Source organism: Nelumbo lutea, chromosome 6, assembly GCF_056320005.1.
Source record: "Nelumbo lutea isolate HS-2025 chromosome 6, American lotus-T2T, whole genome shotgun sequence".
Lineage (NCBI taxonomy): Eukaryota > Viridiplantae > Streptophyta > Magnoliopsida > Proteales > Nelumbonaceae > Nelumbo > Nelumbo lutea.
This window is the reverse complement of record NC_142689.1, coordinates 30,175,713-30,195,759: the sequence shown is the minus strand read 5'-3', so window position 1 is coordinate 30,195,759 and position 20,047 is coordinate 30,175,713. Positions and strand designations below refer to the sequence as shown.

Below are 20,047 nucleotides of genomic sequence, written 5' to 3'. Positions count from 1 at the left end.
TGAGATCACCTATGCACACCCATGGGCATGAAACAACTTGATCAGCCAATTTCAGCCACTAGTTCAAAAAAAAAATCTTTTTTTTCTTCTATTAGTCTCACCATAAATGAATGAAATGCACCATTGAGACCGTCTGTTTTTCTCAACCTCAGCTGAAATAATTATTGGATTTGCAAACTTGATTTTTAAGTTGGCATCCTCATTCCATAACACCAATAGCCCCCTAGCTAGAACTACTGCATCCACTCCCCAACATTCTTTGAGCCAATAGAGTAGTTGTTTGGTTTCTTTTACATTTTTTCATTCAACCTTTGTAATTTATTTGTTTGTAAAACTGAGAAAGGTAATAATTATAACAATTTATGACAACTAGTCACCATTAGGCACTACATCAACATAACAGTGAAAAATGGCTAACAGCTGGGGGGAAGATTTTAAAAAATAACTTCCTCAAACGGTAAGCGTGCATAGAAACCGAAGTCACCTTTTGTTATTCTCGATGTGTATGAAAGAACATGAGAGGGGAACCACTGAAGTGACACTTATGTGGCAGCGTTTATTAAATGAAAGCCCATGGTTCCAAACACCCTCAAAGTTTTTTTTTTTTTTGCACATGAACATCAAACTTTTAATTTCTATAAGAAAAATAATACTTGGTTTTGCTTCAGAACAAGTTCTTTTCAGGGTTTGAACTGTCAAGGGGGAGCCTAATCTTTAAAATTGCCATTGTGGGGGTTGAGAGAGGGCAGTTGCACCCACACCCTTTCAAGAGAGGACAAATTCACTAATAATAGTATATCCAAGAACAAAGAAGCTCCTTTTTCTCTCATGAAATTTGAAACTTTTAATTCTCCCTGGCAATCTTTTTCGAGAAACTGAAATAATCTGTTTTTCTTTTTCTTTGTTCCCATTTTCTGTCTTTTACTAATTGCAATCTTTCTTTACTTACCTTCAAGATTATTCTTGTCCCCCAATAAAAACATTTCTTTTGTATAACAGTCAAATATTTTATGAAGTAAAATCTTTAGTTGTTTGAGCATACCTCCATTTCTACATTTGGCTCATTGCCTCCATCTTTTATGCTTTTGGTTATTTGGGGATCCAAATGTATCCCAACTCTTGGACGTCTGAAGTTTTCTTCCACTATTTGCATAGATGTCTCTCATGTAATCTTCAAAGCTCGATGATACTTCTTCCACTTGTTCATAATGGTTATTATGCAATTTGTCTTCAAACATCAGTTGAGTTTCTGGGACACACTCTACCTCATTCAAATCCGGATTTTGGATTTCCTTCCTTCTTGTGTTCCTCTCAACTCTCTTCATCACTTGAGTCCGCTCTATCAAGTTTGCTATTACCCGAGCCCATATCCAGCTCTGGCCCATTTTGCCTTTCTTGTCTTTGTCCCATTTGATTTCGAGTTTCAAGTTCTTCTAACTCATAGTTTCTAACAGTCCTCTCTCTCTCTCTCTCTCTCTCTCTCTCTCTCTCTCTCTCTCTCTCTTTTTTTCTCATATATATATATATATATATATATATATATATATATATATATATATATATATATATATATATATCCAAGACTTGTGTTTGGCCTATTTTAGAATCCTCTAGATTTTCTTGATCCCCTCTTATCGCCCCAACTGACAAAGCTAGAACTCCTTCCTTACTATACCAAATACCATTTAACTTTCCCATTTGCTAGCCTTTGGTGTATAGCACAAACTAAGGCTTCATTTGGATTCAGTGTAAAAGTACACTAATGGCGTTTTACACTGAACCATATATAAGAGAATGTTACATTTTGAAAACCATGATAAAAAAAAGTGTAAAGTTTTACATCGATAAAATCAGTGTAGTATTTATATTGATTATCAATGTAAAACTTTATGTTTGATGTGGTTTTACATTGATACATGACGTAAAACTCCACTCCATTCAAACACATGCAAAACTGAACCGGAGTGGAGTTTTATGTCGATCATAATTACATGCTCCTTCCAAATAACTACAAAACTGAACCAATGTAAATTTTACATTAGTTATTGATTTACAACACTTCCAAATGCAGCCTAGGTTTCAAAATATTTATGGAAACCCTAACCTTTAAGAATAGTCCGACTAAAAGTGCATTCCCAACATCCTAAAATCGACATTCTTTCACAGCTAAGACCTCCTCTATCTATTTTTCCAAATTCTCTCCAACAGCTTTGGTCATGCATTCCACCAGAAGGTCTAGCTAGAATCTCGTTCATGAACATAGTTTGGGGATTTAACTATGGTTCCCACTCTTTTGGCAAAAATGAATATTCCTTGATCAGCCAACATTAATTCCTTTTTCAAGAACATAATTTTATCCTCCATCAATTTGAACCTAAACCAAAGGATGCCACCTCTAAGCATCTTCATTTTATATCCTCTTTCTTTTACGATCCATTAGTGCCACATCGGTAGTATGGGATGTCTTTGTGGGGTGGATATGTGTCTAGGTTCCCTCCCTCTAATAGCTAGCTTTTAGTGGCGATTTCTCCTAAGGCATGTAAGAGATGATATCAGAGCCTACACTATGCCTCCCAATTGCAATCGTGTGACGCAAGTGGTGGCATCAGTATTGTAGTATTCGGCCGAGACTAGGGGGACTAGTGCAAAGCCAGCCTGTGTGAGTACTGGAGCTGTGGAGCATGGTGAAATATTACAATCCATTAGTCCCACATTGGTAGTATGAGATGCCGTTGTGGGGTGTATATGTGTCTGGGTTCCCTCCCTCTAATAGCTAGCTTTTAGGGGCGAGTTCTCATAAGGCATGTAACACTTTCCAATAGCAGCAAGTTTTTCACCCTTCCTAACACTCTTTTTGATTCATTTTTTATTTGCTACTATTCTCCCAAACACGCTTTCCATACATTTCCCCTTTGCCATGTCTTCTTTCCTAATCTCATCTCCATCCCAACCTTCCTTTTCTTTTTGTACTCTATCCACCTCTTGATCGTCTGAGCTCGCGGAGGACATGAGTTTGAGTTTTGATTTTCTGTAGCCTTCTTTCTCTATCTTTTCCCTATCTTCTTACTTTGTTTTGTTCTAGATCCCTATCATTGCTCTTCATAGAGAACTTAGCAGGAGGTTTGTTTTGAGTAATACCCTGTGTATCACTGTGTTAAATCTACACAACTAATTCTTTCAAGTGCTCTTCACATAGCATTTATCCGCTCTTAATAAAGCTATTGTTTCAACTTGCAAGTTCTATCCTTTTTTCCAAAAAGAAATTAACACTAGCACATTTCTTCTTCTTCTTCTTCTTCTTCTTCTTCTTCTTCTTCTTCTTCTTCTTCTTCTCTCTCTCTCTCTCTCTCTCTCTCTCTCATGCAAGTTGGAGTTAAAGATAAGATGGAGTCATAGAGAAACTAACAAAATTTCAATTGACACTGCCACATTTTTTCTGTATTTGTATATTTTCTTTTTCTCATCCTATTTTTGGGGGTTAGAGATTTATTGTGCTTTGGCATTTTTTTTTATTGATACGCCCACCACCCACATGGATTTGAAAAATTCAATGTACAATTTTGAAATTTTGAAAGAATATGAAGGATAAAAGAGTCACAAGATATATCCAAGTCTTTTTGAAAAACTTAAGGTATTTTTTAGGTCAATTTATGTACCCTGATTTTCACTCCTATTATTATTAAATTGATATATCATATATTCTATTTTAGTCCTACTTATTTTAAATCTACTTGTTTCTAAGATATTTGTCCATAAACTTAATGTTACATTTAATCCTTCATTAGTTACATCAATTAAAACAATACCATAAGTGAACATACATGCACCTTAGCACCTCCTAAATATGTTTAGTCAATTCATCTATGATCAGTGCAAATAAATAAGGGTTAAGTGTTGAACCTTGGTGAGGACCAAGGTCTATTTTTGACATCTTAAAATTTAGGTAACAACTAGAGGTATAGACTTGAGATAGTTTTGGATTTGAGTTGAGGAGCAAGTAATTGCATATGATGATGATGGCATGTTATCTCATAACCAGTTTTTGGTCACTAATAAAGTCATGTAGAATAATTTTGATACCCACATTGCCAATGACTTCATGTGCTACCCTAACTTTGATTTTATATACAAGAGATTGAGTGGGCTGAGATTCATGCATTCCTGCCCACCCATATACACCATAGAGAAGCTGACACTTGGTTTTTCAATCTTGATACTTGATAGTTGGTTTCTCTTTTGGCATTCTTTGAATATTGACTCAATGGGTTCATCATGGTCATCCATATAATAAGGAAAATAATGGTGAATGGTTCTCATTGATGTCCATTAACTAGATATGTTATAGTGGTATTGGCTACATTACCTACCTATTGGTGGATTTGAGCCAAGCTAAGCCTAATATTTGGTTATTCAAGCTCAATTCGCCAAGAAACTATGAGGCCTCAACTCAAAAGTTTATAAGTTTGAGCTTGGTTCGACTCAAATTTGACTATGAATCAAGCTTTTTATAAAAATAAAAAATTACATATGAAAAACTATTTTTTATTTTACATAGTTATTATTATATATAATAAAAACATATATATATTTCATTTATATGTGTGTAAAAGATCGATTAGACTTGCAAGCCTCACAAGATAAGTTTTATTGGGCTCAAGCTCAGTTTAAAGCTCAGTTTAGACCAAGCCGAATCGAGCTTTTCACGAGTAGAGCTCAAATAGTTCATGAAAAGCTCATTTCGTATCTAAACCTACTTGGTCTTTTCTTAAGCAAAAAAGCATGATAGTTGAAATTCTCATATGGATGACCATCATATCTAGACCATGTTCATTAAAGTTTCTTACTTTCTGATGTATGGTTTGAGGGAAGCCCTTGGCATGACAGTTGGATTGCTCCATTGTGACTTGGGTGGTCACGGTTCAAATCTCAAAAACTGTTAAGGGTAAGACTGCATACATCTGTCCCCCTCCAGACCCCGCATTGGTGGGAACCTCATGTGTTGGGCTGCCCTTTTTCATTTCTGATGTATGGTTTGCCACCATATGTTGTAAGACAGCCTGAAATAGGACCATTGCTGTTTGAGAAAGTATGAATTATGAATTCCTGTTAACTATTAATCATTCTATTTTTATTGTTAGAATATTGCATATGTTGTTGGCAACAATCGGGACTTGGATTTTTTGGTTAGACATTACAAGCATATTGAGTGGTAATATTTACCTTCATAGTTGATAAGATAGGGTTTTCAACATGACTCAAAAATAAATCATACCAAGGGAGAAGAGAACAGGTAAATGGGATCTTTTTACATGTGCAATACAGTGAATTTAAGCTTTTAATAACCCACTAGCAAATATTGGGATCTACACCATGCCAACATGAATGATTATAGGCTACATAAGTAACTCTATTAATTATGACTTAAATCATCTTTTTCATTTTGTTGATTATATAATAAGGCATGAGTCGGGCTATCCTTGTTGGGATTTCACTAAGAGATTGATTAGGATGACTTATCTTCTCTACCCAGTTTTTGCAGAAGAATTCTTTGGAGTAATCGATAACCTATTATTATACGTGCATGGAGCTGATAACAGTTAGTAGCTAGCTAACTCCAGAATCACAGTGACCTTTTTTGTGCAGAAGGGATACTCATCACTTCTATCCTTCACTGTCTCTGATATTAACAGCGAAGTGACAAAGCTAGTGGCATTAGGAACTGAGCTGGATGGTCCCACCAAATATGAGATCCATGGCTTGCAAGGTATAAGTGTATAACCCTCTTCTCACAAGTCATAAGCATCCTAGGTAGGTTAGTGGATGTAATTCCCACTAACCTACCTAGGATGTAATTCCCACCCCAACCTCCTAAATTTGTCTAAAATAAAGAATGAAGAAGAAATTCATGGAATTGAATTCCAGTGTTTTAACAAATAACAATAAAGCCTCTTCCAACGGTTTTAAGAAGTTGCATATGGCAAGACAACACCACTAGGGATGATGAAGCCTTCCGGGCTTGGGCCTAGGTATTATATGCAGGTGTAGTCTGGCCTGGCCTGCCCTGCATAACATATTGCATCACGCCTGCAATACGTTCATATGTTACATGAATATAATGGGTTTAACGATAATAACTTTGCAGGAATATTTGGGTATCCACCTCGTTCTGACCCTAATAGGATTCATTTGTCAAAATCCAATAGGGCTTGGGATGGATTTGGGTTTTGATCTTACGGTGGTATCTGATGCCCAAATCCAATTATATTTAGCGCGGGTACCATTTATGTATATTATATATATTTTTAATATATATATTATATATAAATAAATATAAAAACTGAAGAGCTGAATCAGTCAAAACTGGAAACCGGTCAACCAGTTAACCAAACCGTGACCTCCCCTAACATCACAAAATTCTTCAAACTTTAAATACTTACTCTTCAACAGTTAGAAATTTGACTCGTCTTTGAATTTGAATGAACCAAAATGCCCATCTTAGTTAAGTTTTAATATAACATTTCACCAAATCTATCTTCATACCAACCAATCTGATATCTTGCCAAATCAAGAGAAAATGAGCTCGTTCTCCCCAACCTAATACTTACTATGTATAACCATTTATTCTATTACTAGAAACTACGAACATTTGCCAAAAGACCTAGTAGTCGAGATGGTCATTCGACCCCTCTAAAAGCCCATAAGTTCATTCTCACTATTTCTCTCTTATTTGTGTAACTATTAACAGAGAAGTCTTTTAACAAGGGATATGATGTTCAATGAGGGTATTTAGTATGATACCGAAAATTCTGAAATATTGAGCCACAGAATTTCTTTACTAGAGAACTTTATGATAATGTCTATTTAATTGATGCATCAACTCTATAAAACATAATCCAACCCCAGAGACAAACAACAATAAACCTTGAAGAAATTTTTAAGGGTCTGCTTTCGGCACATATCGTTGCAGCAGGCTACGAACAAGGATGCCTTCAAAAGTGATCCCAGGCCCAAATGCCAACACAAGTCCCCACTCCTCCCCACCTCCACCCTTCAGTTCTTCCCTCATGTAATCCATGACATAGAAGATGGTATTGCTGCTCACATTCCCATAATCCATCAATGCCCTCCTGCTGCAATGCAACTTGTCTGCTTTCAGACTGAGACAGCTCTCTAGGCGGTTTAGTATTGCAGGCCCCCCAGGATGAACAGCCCAGAACAGGTCGTTGAACTCCTTCAGATTGGCCTTCTCCATGAGCATCCTGCAGAAGCTTTCGATGTTGTCTTCGATCTTCTGTGGGAGATCTCTCCCCAGTTTGAAATTTATACCCTCCTCGGACAGGCGACCATCAATTATGTTATGCGTCCCTGGCAAGAACTGTTGCACTGCGAAGTTGAGCTCCATGAATGGAGACTCTATCTGGCTTATTGGGTCTGTCCCGATGATGAGTGCTGCAGCGCCATCGCCGAACAGAGCAGCACCAACGAGATCGTAAGGGCGTGCCATGTTAGGAGGGCGATAGCCCAAGATGGTAGTCTCTGATGTCGTTAGCAGAACGCGACTGCCGGGGTTGTTCTCGGCTATGTCCTTGGCCACGCGAAGGCCGGTGACGCCGCCGTAACAGCCAAGAAAGTATAGCATTACACGACCGACGTCACTGCGCAGGCCGAGCCCGCTCGCCAGGTAGAGGTCTCCTCCTGGTAATCTGATTTCGCTGGAGGAGACATAGACGATGTGGGTGATGTCTCCTACTGGTCTCCCCCATTCCTTGATGCAGGCAAGGCTTGCTTCCAGCGCCATCTCCAGTACTGCTGGGTTTGCTATTTCGAGCCTTTGCTTGATCGTCGGTGAGCCCTCTGTTGTCAGTTCTGGGTACTTGTCTAGGATCTCCTTGGACATGACTGTGTACCTCGTCTTCACAGTGGTGTTCTTGCCTAGTAAATGAATGATCAAAAGAGAAAGGACGGAATTAGAAAATTAAGAAGATGAATGTCAATGTTACAGAGGCACAAGACATGATGATGATCTGAATTCTCAAGGAAAGACCAAGTGGCTGCTTACACAGACGCTCCAACTTCTCTTTAATGGCGGAGTCATCACATTTGGTGTCTCGGAAATAGCCTTCGACCAAGCATTCCTGTGGGATGAGTTGGCTGGGGAAGGCCTTGCCTAGTGCCAGTACAGTTGCCTTCCCCGGCCTTCTTGGCTCACAGTCACAGGTGGTAGTGCTAATAATACTGTCGATGTGGTCTGTTGTAGCACCATCAATGGAGTTATTGTTGGTTTTCGACATCTTTACGAGAAGCTGGAAGCAAGAGGAGGATGAATGGTTTGGCCTTTGGGTTGGTGTTTGATGTAAAATGTGCTGCGCTAGAATTCCATAAATGGGATTTTAACATAATGTTAGCTCGTTTTTTGGTACCAAGAATTTGGTAGCAAGAAAGAATAGCATGAACCATGAGATCGATATTTCCTAGTTAATTTATTACGGTCTGGTGACTCTTTAGGTTATGGGGGTTGGAAGTGTGAAAGTTTGAATCGGCCACCATCCACGTTTCTGTAGAGAGAGAGAGAGAGAGAGGTGGATGGATGAGGGCTGTCAATAATGGACCGGATATTGGTTCAACCCAAATTAATCCAATATAAATCCATTAATCCGATCCAATAATTATTTTGGACCAGTCTGGACTGTTTCAATTCAACATATCATATTGGACCTTCCGACCCTTTCAAATTGGTTTTGATTCGGATGGATCCAATCTAAACCTGGTCCATTGACATCTCTAAATCTAAATAAAATTGGAGAGTATGGTACCATTTTTTTTCTGATAAGTAGGATCTTACCAAATTGGTTAAGTAACAGATCCACATCTGCAGAGTTCGATTCTCAAATAGAGTTTTAACCTTGGGGTAAGTTTGATTAGTTATTCAAGCTCAAGGTAGATTAATAAAAAGTTTGGTTTGAAAGCTCATGAGCTTGATTCTATTAGCACATGCATCCATAAATACATAAATTATTTATGTATGGTTGGTGTCATACCCACCGGGATTCATTGTAAGGTTGGTGTCAGGAGCGTTATGGGAGGAGCAAATCCGAACTTACTAGCAAGTAGCAATACCTAGCTCACATTTTTCTTAAGACAACCAAAATAAATTGAATTGGGATCTACTCCTCACACAAGGCGCCTCATCATGACGACCTCACAGGCACATCTCATCGTGTATTGGGAACATTTCTCCTAAATAATAACACATAAGTAGGGAAGATATCCCAATGCATGGTGGGATGTGTTTGTGAGGTCGGTGTGAGGTGCCATGTGTGAGGAGTGGATCGGTCTCAAATAAATTATGTAAACCGAGCGTTGGTAGCAAAAAAAAAAACGTCAAAAAATAAATAATGTTTATGTTTGTCATCGATGTTGCAGATACAACACATTTTTCTCAAAAAACAATGTTGTTGATGTCAGAAAAAGATATATTTTTTTTGTTTGGAAATATTGCTGCCAGTTAGAATGTTTCCTAGAGCAATAGCAATGTTTTCTGTTTGGTACAAATGCTCCAGAAAACATTTTTAGCACTTATACCTATTATTCAGTGCCATATCATGTCCTTGTCACTATTACCTCATGGCACTCTTGGCAATAATAAATTACATCTCTAAGAAATGCCAAATTCAACATTACTCCAAACCATGCTTCTTCAATTTCTAAGGCATGGCTTGGAGTACCACTTTTTGTGAAAAACAATTCCAAATGAGCATCATTTTTTCTAACGTGACACTGATAACTGAACGTGGATCTATTTACCACAATACGCTCGTCACATCCGTGTGTAGATAACACTAATGCCGCATATTGAGAATATCTCCGGTGAATGATTATGATAGGATAAGAAATGTTCCCGATGTGCGGCTATAGATGTTATTGTACACACGTTTTTATGATCTACTGATCCGATCTCGTAAAAACTCAGCAGCACATAAATTCCTGGTGCCAAACAAAATCAGGACTGACCTGACGTGGACTTTTGGCTTTGGGACAGCGGAGTTTTCTCAGGCCTTTTTCATTTGGACAAACCGCGGTTTTATCGATTTTATCTTTCGTAAAATCGTATAAAACCCCTGGCCTTGGGTTCCTCCCTTTTCCCAACTTCATTAACTACCCTTCTCTTCTCTCTCTCTCTCATGCATTTCTGAAGTTTTCCTGAAAATCCAGTCCAGACAAATATTACAAAGCGGAAATGGAGCAAGAACCATCTGGAACCCAAGCTCGTTCTACTAGGAAGGTTTTTGTTTAATCTTTTTCTTACCACACTTCTCAATTTTTCATTCTAATTTTTTCACCCCAATTTATAGTGTGGAAATGGCGGAGCTTGTCTTCAAAGCCTATGAATTTAATTTCGTGATTTTTCCTTTTTCTTTGGCAGGTCAGATATGCACCCAAAGCCCCTCCTCGCAGAACGCACAAACCCATTGAAACCAAAACGTAATCTTCAACTTGTATTACTTCTGAAGCTGTTTCCTTAGGTACCGGTTTCATGAATTCGTTCATATCGTTGAAAGATCTTGGGTTTTACTCTTTCTGACATTTGCAGTGAAGTTGTGGAGGACGCGGAAGCTGCCCAGTCCAGGGAGTTGCTTCGCCGTGTCAACGTAGTTTCTTCTTACTTCTATTTTTGTTTGTTCTCTTTCCCTTTTACGGATTTAAATGACGAGTTAGGCTTCAATCTTTCTGGAATTTAATGGTTTGTATTGAATTTATTGTTCTGAACTGAAAAGGAAGCTTCGGCAAGACGAGGACCTAAAGTTGAAAAGAAACGTAAGTGCTTTCTCTACTGATTCCGCAGCCCTTCTTTCTTGTTTGGCTCAATTTAATAGATATCCTTAAATTTCCATACTTAGTTTATCATTCTTGTTTTCTTGTTCCTTTGCTTTGCTCCGTCTCAGGTTGGTGCAGGGGCGGAGCCAGGGGGTGGCAGAAGGGAGCCATCCGCCCCCCCCCCCCCCCGCAAAAAAAAAAAGAAAAAAAAAAAAATCTCCCCAGGGGAACTTAAGACTATGTTTGGTTTGATAGAAAATAAGAGAAAAAAAAAAAGTGAAAGTTGAGGGAAAGTTCTTAGCACTGTTATTGGGTATGCCAACCAAATTGTTGATACCGACTATGCCAACCTTGTATGATTGAACTTACTAAGGGGCCGTTTGATAACAAATGAAGTGGTTGAAGAATGATATTTTAAGGATGTCGGGGTAGGTTACCCTTTAGTATTTTATTATTTAATTATTCTATTTACTAAAAGACAAAACAATAAATCATTCAGTTCAGCAACTTCTGCCGTTACCAAACGGCCCCTAAGACTTTGTCGCCCAAAAGGGCCAAAACCAGTCATAACCCTGAATTTGAATGTTGAGTTGTGCCTTGATTTTTTGCATGGTTTTGAAAACCGGATCGGACCGGAAAAACTGGGAGCCGGTCAGGTTCCATTTTACCCCAGAACTGTTATTTCGCCAAAAACTGTTGATTTAGTCAGCAAACCACTGACCTAGGCAGTCAAACCATTTGAACCGTCCAACGGTTTTGGCCATTTTTTAATTTTTTGTCAGAATGGACCATCCGTTCGATTCGAACGGTCAGACCATTTGACCCAGGAACCGGACCCCTGACCGGTTCGTTGTGTGGTTCGGTTTTAAAAACCTTGACTTTTGTTTGTGGCCCGCTCTCTGACCCGACATTTGTGGAGAAAAACCCAAAGGCTGCACTTGTTTGCGGTGAAAATACCAAACCAGTGTTATATTACACTCTGATCCGGTTTGTAGCGTAATTAAACACCAAAAATCGATGTAAAAATCCACTCAAATTGAATTTTACATCAATAATCCTGGTTTCCATTTACATCGAGCATAACTTTTAAACCTATCAGTGTATAACTCCAACAGTGTAAAAGTACATTTACACCACATTCAAACGCAACCAAAGAGAAAATTTATTGAGGGTTGTGGTGGATGCAGAAGGTTCGGACCCAACCCAACCTATTTTCTGCTTATGGGGCTGACTCGAATATGTTATGTTTTTTTTTTTTTTTTTTTTTGAGAAAAATTAACTGATTTCATTAAAAAGATAAAGATGTACAAAAGGAGGTATACAGATACATAACAGGGGTCAGACCCCTGAGAGCTATACACTCGAATATGTTATGTTGCTTAGGGTTTGCTCAAATATGTATCTCATTGGCACTAGAATAAGAAGGGAGTGAGTGAGTGTTTCGGGTTGTATTGGGGGTTTAGGGTTCTCTATGTGTGGAGGCAGATAACTTTGTATTCACAATACTTGGGCCAAAGGCCGAAAAACCTATATATGTGTTGCTCTGCTTTTTTTTTTCTCATCTCTTGCTTCTCATATCTTTGTTTTTTAGCTTCACTTTACTGTACCATTCAAATCTGTGTTTCTGGGTTTTGTGCAACATTCAAAATGGCCTAAGATTGTTAAAAATTCAGTGCTTTTCTGGTTTGGTGTTTAAGGTAGTAGACTGTGGTGAATTAGGTATTTTATTGTTCCTTTCAATCAGTAAGGATCTATATAGGTAAAAAAAAAGTTTACTGGTTGACCTTTGTGCCCTCTATTGTGTTGTTAGTTTTGCCTCCTTTGTCATCATAAATTTAGTGAATTGTGCAAAATAGTTGCATAAGCCAGAGAATACTTGCTCTAAAATGATCAAAGCATATTGCTATATAATTTATTAATGAATTGCTATTTCATAGATAATGAGCGTGTTCTATCTGAAGTAAGGCTTCACATTAAGATGTTCACCTGATGGATGTCTGAATGAATTATTTGAAGGCTGCTTGTTTTTTTCAAGTAGCAAAATGAGGGAAAATGTAAAAGTAGAAAAAGCACTTGATTGTATCAGGTTAATTTAAGTCCTAGGAAAATGGAATTATATTAACAGAAGCTAATATAATTAGTGCTGGCATATAATTAGATTATTTGATTTTCTTTTGAACTAGGTTGGGTTATGCCTGGTTCGCAATACATGTCCCAAGGAGGAGAAAAACTCACCTCATAGTGCATTTCAATGGGTGACATCAGGCCATTGGAGTAAGATTTAATCCATCCATACAACAAATTCACCATCTAATGGAGCCATTTATGGTTGATAAGAACATATTGAAATGCAACCATTTCAGGATTTCAAGAAGTGACTTACTTTAGCTTTGAGTTTGCCTTTTATAACAGGCTGTATCTCTTTATTTGATGTACTACTTGGGGCTGGAGGAGCTGGATTGTTATGTTAGGTTGGGGGATATCTTCTTTCTTCTTTCTTTCCTTCTTTTCTAGTAGAACCTCCTGCCACAGCCTTGGCTTGGTTTGCATACCTCTGCCTATTATTTTTAGTAATCTAAAGTTAGCTGTCCCAAAAAACCCCTCCATTTCTTATGGCAATAAGCATGCTTTTAGTGAATATCATTTTTGTTCATTGAGAGCAAGACATAAGCTCTATTGTCATTTATCTGTGTTATTCAAGTATCACAGATACTTGATTGATCATCTTCACAACATGATGGTCCAATAGAATAGTTATCTCTTCTGTTATCTACTAAGTAAAAGACTATTAATATGTCTGTCCAATCTCCATGACATAACAGCATCCCCTCCAAATATGACCCCCGTCATATATTTGGGGTATCTTTTGATCATTCCAAGCATAGGAAGTGTGGAGTTTGGATATTCCCTAAAAAGTTAGGAATTTTATTGTTCTGAAGCAATCACCATTGATATTAATTTACAAAAGAGAAAGATGGCAACTGTAAACCCTGCCTGAGATATGTGGGGCCCAGGCTGCTGAAACCAGTTTTCAGATGATCTTCCACTGCCCAACAGTCCAAGTAGTTTGGTTGGATTCCTCCTTTCCCCTGTCTACTGAGTGTTCTCTGAACTTTGTTGCTTACAAGGTTCTCAACTGGAACCCATGGAGATATTGAAGTAAAGAGGAGCAGCAGGAGTTGGAGGCTTGCATGCTGTTAATTGGGAGATCTGGAAGTTTGTGATGCTCTAGTCTTTCAGAAGTAGACTCTGCTTTCTGTAATCCTAACCATGTTGCAGAAGTTGGAGGAGGCTTATAGAATAGGAGATGAGCCCATCACAATAGAGTCCAAACTTTTAAAGTGACCAGGATCTCTAACAACAGCCTTACTGACCCCACCCCTCCAAATTTCACAATTTAAATTGCAACTTTTTTTTTTTGATAAATGAACGGTTTAAATTGCTACACTTTGCTATCCTCCATTTTGGCAATTAGACCAGTTATGGTTGGATTTTCCACCACCTGGACAGCAATTTTGTGGTAGCAGCAGTGGCTCCCTCAAAGATGATTCTTTTGTAAGTAATGAAGGCAATCAAGTTTGGCATATTGCACGCAATTGCAAATAGATTTGAATGCCTACTGGCTGAAAGTGGTGCCAAGTCTGACATAGAGGCCCTTAAGTATGAATAAGAAGGCTCCCTGTCCAATTACTGCTTGCATGTTTTTGGAAGACATTAGGGATCTCCCTAACCAATTTGTGTCCATTGCTTTTTACCTCTCTTTCTAGAACTTCTAACTTGGCTGCCTATGTAATTCTAGGAAACATTCTCAGCATTTCTAATAGAATAGGTTGGTTGGATGTCCCCTTCTGTCTCACTGGAGTCCCCTTTATGTTTCTTGCCTTTTAATGCCCGTAAAAAAAAAAAAAAAAAAAAACATGTTTTTTTGGAGATCCATCCTCCATATATTTTTTGATTTCTTTCCCCTCACCTGCTCTCTGTGTGTCTGTGTGTAAAGCTTCTCTGTTGTATATTCATCTCCCTTAGCTCATCAGCTTTGAGGTTTTGGGTGTTTTCCACTTTCTTTTATGTTTACTTTTGAATGAATTCCTCTTGTAAGAATGTGGGCTCCAGTGAGGCAGTGATGGTTGAACTCTGAAGGTCCAGGGAGGAAGGTGGTGGAGAGATCAAATTGGTGGAGGAGAGAGAGAGAGAGAGTTGGGAGAGGGGAAGAGAGAAAGGAGACTCAGGCGTGGATCTGTTAAGTGTATTGGGGCCCCATGTGGGTATGGGGCTCCTATTTATAATATTTTTAGTTCTTTAAATTCTATAACATTCTTTAGAAGTGATATCAGCCCAACTGGCCAGTTGTCAACCACTTGTTAAATTCTGGCCTAGTATATTATCTTGTAAACTGGGTTGAACCAGACTGACTTGGTCCAGGTCCATATTGAATCAACTGGGTTTACAAGTCCATTGTCTTACCTCTTTGATCTTTGTTAATAATGATAATGATGATATTCATGAAATTCAATGCTACTTTAGATTTTAAGTCAGCTACCTGTTTTATGCATAAGGCAATTGAAAAATGCTGACAATAGTAAGTCCAGGCAAGGTCTTCACAATAGGTTATTTGATTTTGCAGTTAGTATTTGTTCACAGGCCAGGCTTTGCCTCTATATTAACAGAACATGTTCAGGCCCGAGCATGAGCCCAAGCCCAGCCCTCATATAAAGTCTGAATCCTGGGCCCGAGCCCAAAGCCCAACCAATATATCGGGCAAGAAGATTTTTTTTTATCAACAACAAAACTGGTTTATTTATATTAAATGACCTCAAAACCCAAAAATACTGAAAGATATCACTGTGGATTAAGAAAAGAGAAGAGGAACAAAATATTATCAGGTTGGGCTCAGGCCAGGCCTTTTTGAGAAAGCCTGAGCCCATCCCCAAAAAAAAGTTGGGCTTAGTGTTTTGTGCCCAAGCCTGATCCCACAGGCCTAAGATCTTGTCCAAACTTGACCAAGAACAGGCGGGCCGGGCTGGCCCTTCAGGCTACCCGGCCCATGAACAGGTCTACTTGTTGATTCCTCTATTTGACAAGGTTTTGTTGTAACACTTTAGGCATCAACCCAGGTTGCTTGATTTCTGTTGCCCTCTCCTCTACAATAGTAAACATGGGAGAATAAGTTTTATAGTTAATGGACCATCCAGTAGGTCAGTCGAAGTACCCAAACCAGGTAAGCAGACACCTAATTGATCTTTTGTTTGCAAGGCTAATTATCTGTTGGAAAGCCACTATAAGGTCCTTTATTCTATATGCACCACTTATTTCAGTTCTAAAAACTTCTAATAATTACCTTGCAGAATTTGCTGGAATTTGAAAAACACAAGGTTAAAGCCTGAGTTTTGTCTGACCTACAGAATTAAACATCTATCTATGGATAGCAGATAACAAGTTTCTTGGTGATTCAGTACATCGTTTGTACCAGTTCACTTCTGACATCTGAACTTGCTGCAGCGGTTCAAGTAGCATTTGGATATGGAGGTGCATCACCTGCAATAAGAACATTTGGTGTTCCTAGGGGAGGGACTGGTAGCAGCAGCACCGGTAGAGTGGAACCTCAAGTTCATATTCCTGATGGTAAGAGAATTGTCTTTTCCTATTGATGATTTCAACAGCCAAGCTTGGTGGTTCTAATGCATACAACCTTGCCTGGGATTCTGCAGATAATACTAACGAGTCAGACCAGAAGAAGAAGAAAGAGTATGTTGAACCCTGGGTATGTAAACCTAATACCCCTCTCCCTCTCTCTCTCTCTCTCTCTGAATTACTATACTTACTATCCTGGTATGCTCAGAGTTACTATACTTACTAGTAAATGATCTTTCCTGATGTCACTGCAGAATTACTATACTTACTACCCTGTTACCCTTCCCCTGAGGAGGCCATACTCAGGAAATCCAGGTATGCTGTTAGGGGCATCCCCGAATGGTTGACACTATTATTGCAGCATCTATTTAATGGCAAACAACCACACTAATTAAGTACAGGATGAAAATTTATCTTGACCACCCTACCATATAGTATAATTATATCAGTTCCCTACTCACAAGCTATAACTTGGGAGTGGCCAGACCACCCGGAGGGGCTCAGCTGCACTATATACCCTCTGGAGAGAGATCGGACCAGTGTAGGTCCTTGCAGCTTTGTCTTTTATATAAAAGAAACTGAGGAAAAAGGAGAGAGCAGTTGTTTCGTAATGTCTGTTGGGTGAGATTGTCTCCTCTCCATCTAGGAGCATCTATTATTATTTGTGTTCTGCTCTGATTTACTGTTGGGTGATCCAGATTGGTCATTGGACCAGGTTGATTTGGTTCTGATTCAGAATGGTTTAAACTGGGTCTGTGGTAGTTTGAATGTGTATGCTCTTACAACAGGTGCCATGTGCATCCAACCTTGTATCTGGGGGTTTTACTCCTGCTACACTAACATGTGAAGCACAGTGCTGATGTAGCTAAATTATTTATATTTCACTTTCCTCATTTAGCTGGCTGCATTATTTCTCCTTTTATTTCCTCTTATAGCTTGTCCTGTCTTCTGTAGAACTTCTTGATGAGGAGGAATTTGGGAAGGATTCATCAGACTTGCCATATGAAGAGAGCACTATAAAACCAGCTGTAGAGCTTGGACTGATGGTAAATAATTTGATTAATACAATTTTAGATAGTTAAAACACAATAAATGTTGGCAAATCCTATATATTGTTATAATGGTGGATTGCTTGTAAAACTATATTGGTTGTAAATTGCAGGAGGAAGGTGAAGAACAGAAAATGTTCTTCATTCAGCTACCTGATTCTCTGCCATTAGTTAAGCGGTCAGCTAGTGCAAAGGGGAAAGATATGGCTGGCAGCTCAAAACCATTGAAGAGTGTGGGTGCTGCAGATCAGGGCTGCAGTTTAGAAGAGTTGCCTCCTGGTTTCATGGGCAAAATGCTGGTGTACAAGAGTGGCGCTGTCAAGCTAAAGCTTGGAGAAACCCTTTATGATGTGAGTGCATAAAATAAATCTCATATCTAGACCTTTACTATTTCCTTCTTTATGTTTTCCCCCTTGTTCCGTATAAAATTTTTCTGTTCATTCTTAGTTGCATCTTTAATGCAGGAGATTAGGCCTATATCCATGATCCTCCGATACCTGTACAAGGCTAATATATTGTGTCAGATATTTAAATTTTTAGTGTAAATTTCATATCCAAAACCTTGTCCAGCTGTGTCCTTGTCATATCTGGGTAACATAGCCGATATCTAGTCCACCATTCCCAAGACCCCAGATAGCTGGGACCAACGGTAGTGGCCCTCTTTATCTTTTGTTGCATCTTTTTTATTTTTCATCTTCACCCAACTTTGTTCCATTTATTTTGGGCCAGTTATACATATCTAATTCTTCATTTCCTTTCTACCATAGGCCTTATTCTCTGCTTTGAAGTTGCACTTGCATGTTCCTTTGCTAGTGGTACTTATGTGTTCACCCAAAAACTTATTTGAAAATTTTGGAAATTATTTTCTAATATCTTCATAAGACTTTTGCTGATTTGTAAGAAAATATGGAACTTATATTTCTGTTGTAATGTTGAACACAGACACACACAAAGACAAGGCTGTCTGTTTTTCAAGCAAAACAATTTTGGTACCTGCATGATTAGTACATGCGGCTGCTGAAGTGGCAGCTGAAATGGATCCATATGGTTGCATGTCAAACACTTCACACGTCAAAAATTTCCAGCTCAATAGCTTTATGCCACTTGGAAAAGTCATGTTTTTCATTGTTTATTTAGTAATATTTATTAAAAACTGGCTGAAAACAACCAGTCAAAAAATACTGGACTGAAACAAATTCAATGAACAGTGCCACATGGGGCTGTTTGAGAGTGAAATTTTCTTACTCCAGGTTGTTATTCACTAACGGACAGGTTGGATTTGTGATATGAACTGGCCATGAGGCAGAAAAGAACCAATTACTGCAGGCCTCAAAGCAATAGCGAGTGACAGAAACAGAAAGACTCCCTTTGCCTCACAAAATACTATAGAGAAAATAAGAAATTGGAAAATAAATGCTAGAATTATTTAGGAGCTATTAAAGGCATCGCATTACTATCATTTAACCCATCTATTTCATCATCTGACCTTAGTAATGATCTGCCTACTAACATCATCATCAGATCCACAAGTAAAATAAATTTTTTCATGTTTGACACCCACCAAATTTTTTCATAATGTGACCCACAATCATTGAGGAAATTAGAAACGCATTTCTCTAGAGTTACCTAATTTCTGGTCATTTGTGCAGGTTTCCTCTGGATCAGACTGTATTTTTGCCCAGGATGTCGTAGCCATCAATACCGAAGACCGACACTGTTGCGTCATAGGAGAGCTCTACAAGCGTGCCATCATAACCCCTGATTTTGATTCCCTCTTATTGTAGATTAACATAGTTCGATTCCACAACAAAGTCATGGAAAACTTCTTTTGTGTAATGTCAGGTATTGGTTCGGCCCTTCCAATGGAACAGTTTTACCCTCACTCCTAGATTGCTTATGTAAAGTTGCATGTTCTAACAACTTGATAAGTTTGGTAGCAGCTGTAACTTGTAACAAATAGTGATGTTAAGCTCCTTTTTTTGACGTAATTATCTTCTATATTTGTATTAGAATGAGGGGAAGTGAAGTATCTTCTCACCACAAAGTTCACATGGACCTCCTGTTAGTATGGTTGTCTATTTTTATATTAAAAATATAAGAAGTCATAATAAAACTCCTTTTCTTTTGCCCTTAATTTTCTCTAATAAAATCTATCATTGTTTTCTTTAAAAAGATTGACCTCTTGGGTATAAATTTGATGGGTTGGGTCAAGTTGAAGGCCAACCCAACACTAATCCTAGACATGGACCCTGGCCTGGATCCAAACAGATTCCAAAACCCAGATTTATCAACCCAACACTACCCAAAATTTTTAGAGAAAATTCATGATCGGTATCCTGTATTTTAGGGGCTGTGTCAAGTCAGTCTCCGATTTATGATTAGTACCTTGTATTTTAGGGGTTGTATCAAGTTTTAAAACATGTCCATACAGTACCTTAAACTTTGAAATTGTGTCTAATAGTCCCTATGTGTTACATATGATACGTTAATGGATAAGTGAAATGACAGAAATACGCGCCCTATTACCATCCTTATCGCACCACCAAAATTTT

The 20,047-nt window shown here is 38.4% G+C and overlaps 2 protein-coding genes across 2 annotated transcripts; one reads left to right on the top strand and one right to left on the bottom strand.

Moving 5' to 3' along the window:
• Positions 1–6,934: 6,934 nt before the first annotated feature.
• On the bottom strand, positions 6,935–8,291 carry LOC148848292 (type III polyketide synthase A-like). Its single transcript, XM_088951312.1, has 2 exons — positions 8,060–8,291; positions 6,935–7,932 (listed from the first exon to the last, which is right to left on the bottom strand). The coding sequence occupies exons 1-2, from the start codon at positions 8,289–8,291 to the stop codon at positions 6,935–6,937; spliced, it is 1,230 nt and encodes a 409-aa protein (XP_088807438.1).
• Positions 8,292–9,980: 1,689 nt separating this feature from the next.
• On the top strand, positions 9,981–19,483 carry LOC148848291 (uncharacterized). Its single transcript, XM_088951890.1, has 10 exons — positions 9,981–10,282; positions 10,424–10,482; positions 10,592–10,649; positions 10,776–10,815; positions 16,315–16,437; positions 16,524–16,576; positions 16,701–16,761; positions 17,401–17,492; positions 17,609–17,845; positions 19,145–19,483. Exons 1-10 carry the CDS (start codon positions 10,238–10,240, stop codon positions 19,277–19,279), a joined length of 903 nt encoding a protein of 300 aa, XP_088808016.1. The 5' UTR covers positions 9,981–10,237; the 3' UTR covers positions 19,280–19,483.
• Positions 19,484–20,047: the final 564 nt, after the last annotated feature.